This window comes from Sinocyclocheilus rhinocerous, unplaced genomic scaffold (assembly GCF_001515625.1).
Source record: "Sinocyclocheilus rhinocerous isolate Xijiao unplaced genomic scaffold, SAMN03320098_v1.1 scaffold3636, whole genome shotgun sequence".
NCBI lineage: Eukaryota > Metazoa > Chordata > Actinopteri > Cypriniformes > Cyprinidae > Sinocyclocheilus > Sinocyclocheilus rhinocerous.
In genome coordinates this window covers 130545-134047 of record NW_015634515.1, presented here as the reverse complement: position 1 = coordinate 134047, position 3503 = coordinate 130545, and the positions used below count along the sequence as shown (strand labels likewise).

The following is a 3503-nucleotide window of genomic DNA, read 5'->3' as shown; positions in this document are numbered from 1 at the left end:
TTTTTTATTTTTTTTTTTTTTTTTTTTTTTTTGCTTCACAAAAAAATATCATCTGCATAAATACATATAAATATTATCTGCACATTTTCCGTACACCAAAAGGTAAAAACATGAATATACACCACTGTACAAAATTTTGGGATCAAGATTTTTTTTAAATAAATTAATACTTGTATTCAGCAAGGATGCATTAATTTGGTCAAAAGTGGCAGTAAAGACTTGTATAATTTTCCAAAATATTCAACAAATATGTTAAACTGTTTACAATATATGTTGTTCTTTTGAAACATTTATTCAACAAAGAATTCTGAATATAATGAAATAATATAATATAATATAATATAATATAATATATCAAAATAAAATAATATAATATAATAATAAAAATATTAATCAGCACAAATGTTTTCAACATTCATAATTAAATTAAAAAAATTCTTGAACATCAAACTGGAGTAATAGCTGTTGAAAATTCAGCAAGGATGCATTAATTTGGTCAAAGGTGACAGTAAAGACATTTATAATGTAAAAAAATAATAATAATGTTAAAAAATATTTAACATAATTGTTATGAATTGTTTGCTATATATGCAGTCCTTTTGAAACATTTATTCAACAAAGAATCCTGAATATAATGAAATTAATTATATTCATAATATAATATAATATAATAACAGTACAACTGTTTTCAGCATTGATGATTAAAAAATAAATAAACAAATAAAAATGTTTCTTGAACATCAAAATGGAGTAATGGCTAGAGTAATCAGCTTTGCTATCACAAAAATAAATGACATTTAAAAAAAAAAATAAAAAAGAATAAAAATAAAAAATAAAAAAATAAAAAAATATATATATATACATAAAACATAAACCCCAAACCTAGTAGCTTGTTTTACCATTATCGGCCACTAGGGGCAAAATCCCCATCAACAACACTAAAAACAGTCTTAATTTTCTTTAATCAAAATCTAGTTTTGTATATAGTTTGAATTTGAAGTGAAACGTGGCCTAGACATGCTCTTGACAGGTTTCGTGAGATTCACCCAGATCAGAAACCCTGCGGGAAACACACTCAGCCCGCAGCAGAAATGAGGCGGGAACAGTCACGCCGCGTTTGAACTACAGCGCGAATGTTGACCTTCCCATCTCTGTCTTTCTCCATCTCTCTCGCTGCCACTTCACGTCACCTCCACCTTTTTACATCAGACATTCTTTTTTTCCTCATTGTACAAATTGGACTAAAAGGTTTTTGGCTCTTGTGTTGAGGGGGAAAAAGCTAGCCACAGATGAAATTCTGGTTGTCAGACTGTCAAAGAGGTGAGAGATAAAAGGCATTTCTAATCAGACATCTGCTCTGTTTCAGTCAATCGATGGGCAGATGTAATACTCCAGTGTGGACAAACAAGCACATGGGGACAAGCAACATTGACATAAAGTACCTTTAAAAAAGTCCATAGACACTGCAAGTCATCACTAAGACATTGGTCTCCTTCACTAATAATTGCTTGGGCGCATGAAATGGTTCTTATATTAATGAATTTTAAGTATCCTAAATGAGAAACGTCTCGGTAACATATGTAACCCTCATTCCCTGAAGGAGGTAACGGAGATGTCACGTCGGTAATGACCGACTTTGAGATCCCAAAGTCCCAAATTCGGTCATTACCGACGTGATGTTTGTCATCCTCAAAACCAGTTCAAACACATTATAAACAGACAGAGATAACAGACTTCTCTAAAGCTACAACACAGCTTTTCTTGCTCTTTCACTGTATATGATGAAATATATGCATTTAAAATGAAATATATATGTATAAAAAAATCATCTTAACATGATTAAACCCAGAGTATATGATTTTTATGTCTGTTAGAAAGAATCTGGAAAAATTTGAAATATATTTCATATTGTAGAAGGGTCAAGGATATATTTTAGGGGGGGGGGGAATCAAATAAATGTTGTTTAAAATACAAGCAATAAAACTGTATAAAATGAAAAGCATTTTTGAAAAGTGTCAAGTGGTGTAACCAAGAAAATAATGTTCTTACATGTACAATGGACAAGATTTAGTTAGTTAGTTAGTTAGTAAAACCAAGTAATACAATTGTGTAAAAAGAGGCATTTTTGGTCAAATGGTATTACCAAGGAAATAATAATATAATTTATTCTTAAACCTAAAATATACAATTAGTATTATTATTATTATTATCATCATCATCATCGCAAAGTAAACAAGTAATAAAACTGTAAAAAAAAAAAAAAAAGTATTTTTGTGCAAATTTGTGTCAGTTTAAAAACATTTAGGCCATTTTCAACATTGAATGTCAAGTGGTGTGACCAAGTTTTTTTTTTCTTACACAATTGATAATCATTATTTATTTATTTGACAATCTTTTTTTTCTTCTAAAAAAAAATACAATTGTAAAAAAAAATAAACAACTTTTTTTGTACAAACATGCATTTTATTATTATAAATGTACAGTTCAAACATTTTTTCATAAATTTAGAATAAATTTGAGTACAAAATTTATTGATGAATCATGATTTGTTTGTGAAAACGTTCATATACAGATTTCACACACAAAATTTTAAGTACGTACAGTGAATGAGACCCAGTGTCCCAATTTGTCATGCCGGTTCTCTCAATCTGCATAAGATAAAGAGGCTAGTAACTCAAATGACTAAACTGGCATTAATATAGTAAAAATATCTTCAGCTTCACTGGCATGAAATACGGAGTGATTTGCACGATAAGTAGCATCATTACAGAGCAGTGTAGCGAGACGTTGCAGACATCAGAGATTAGCGTGAATGTATAGTTCTCAATATGTCCAAATGGAAGTGTTTTGCAGGATGTGTATGTTTTGTACACTGAATTTGTACTTGAAACCATCATGTCGTCCCAGTCGTCCATGTTCCATCATTCTGACTGCAGGTTAATGCAGTTGGTTGGTGTCTTCATTAATGGTTTTGAGTTTTGTGGCCAGTTTTTTTTTTTCTTCTCTCCCCTTGTGATGTCCTCACCCTTGTCTTCCCTTACTGCCCCTTTCTGTCTGCGTCCATGGCAACAGCTAAAGATTTCCCAGGTACAACCACAGGTAAATATTTTTTGCTGGAGTGCTGAAATCATCATTGCGAGACAGGGCGCTGTAATGTGGCTTGTGGAGTGGTGGGGGGCGGGTTACGCCAATTAACCTCCTCCATAGCATGAGCTGGGAGCCATTGCCTTGCATGGGAGCACTGCTGATCTTTGTGAAATGTCATGGTGCTCCATGGTGCTGTCATTCACACGAGGGATGCTTAAACCTTTGGCTCACTTACTGTCGTCAGTGAAAGGAAATGAATCTTATTATGGTGTGGAAGAGTCTGGAAGAGTTAGAAATACAGTTTATATTATATAAAGGTCAATGGCACAAGGATAGACCTCTACTACATGAAAAAAAGGAAAAATCTTTTTTTTAATTGTTTAAAATGCATGTTCTTAGAAATATACTTTTTTTTT

The 3503-nt window shown here is 31.7% G+C and overlaps 1 protein-coding gene across 1 annotated transcript in view; it reads left to right on the top strand.

The window, feature by feature from the left end:
• LOC107745876 (cell adhesion molecule 2-like) overlaps positions 1–3503 on the top strand; it is an 84362-nt gene that overhangs the window by 67454 nt on the left and 13405 nt on the right. Inside the window, exon 8 of the mRNA XM_016559903.1 lies at positions 3073–3099. Within this exon, the coding sequence (XP_016415389.1) occupies positions 3073–3099 (27 nt within the window). The remainder of the gene's footprint in view (positions 1–3072; positions 3100–3503) is intronic.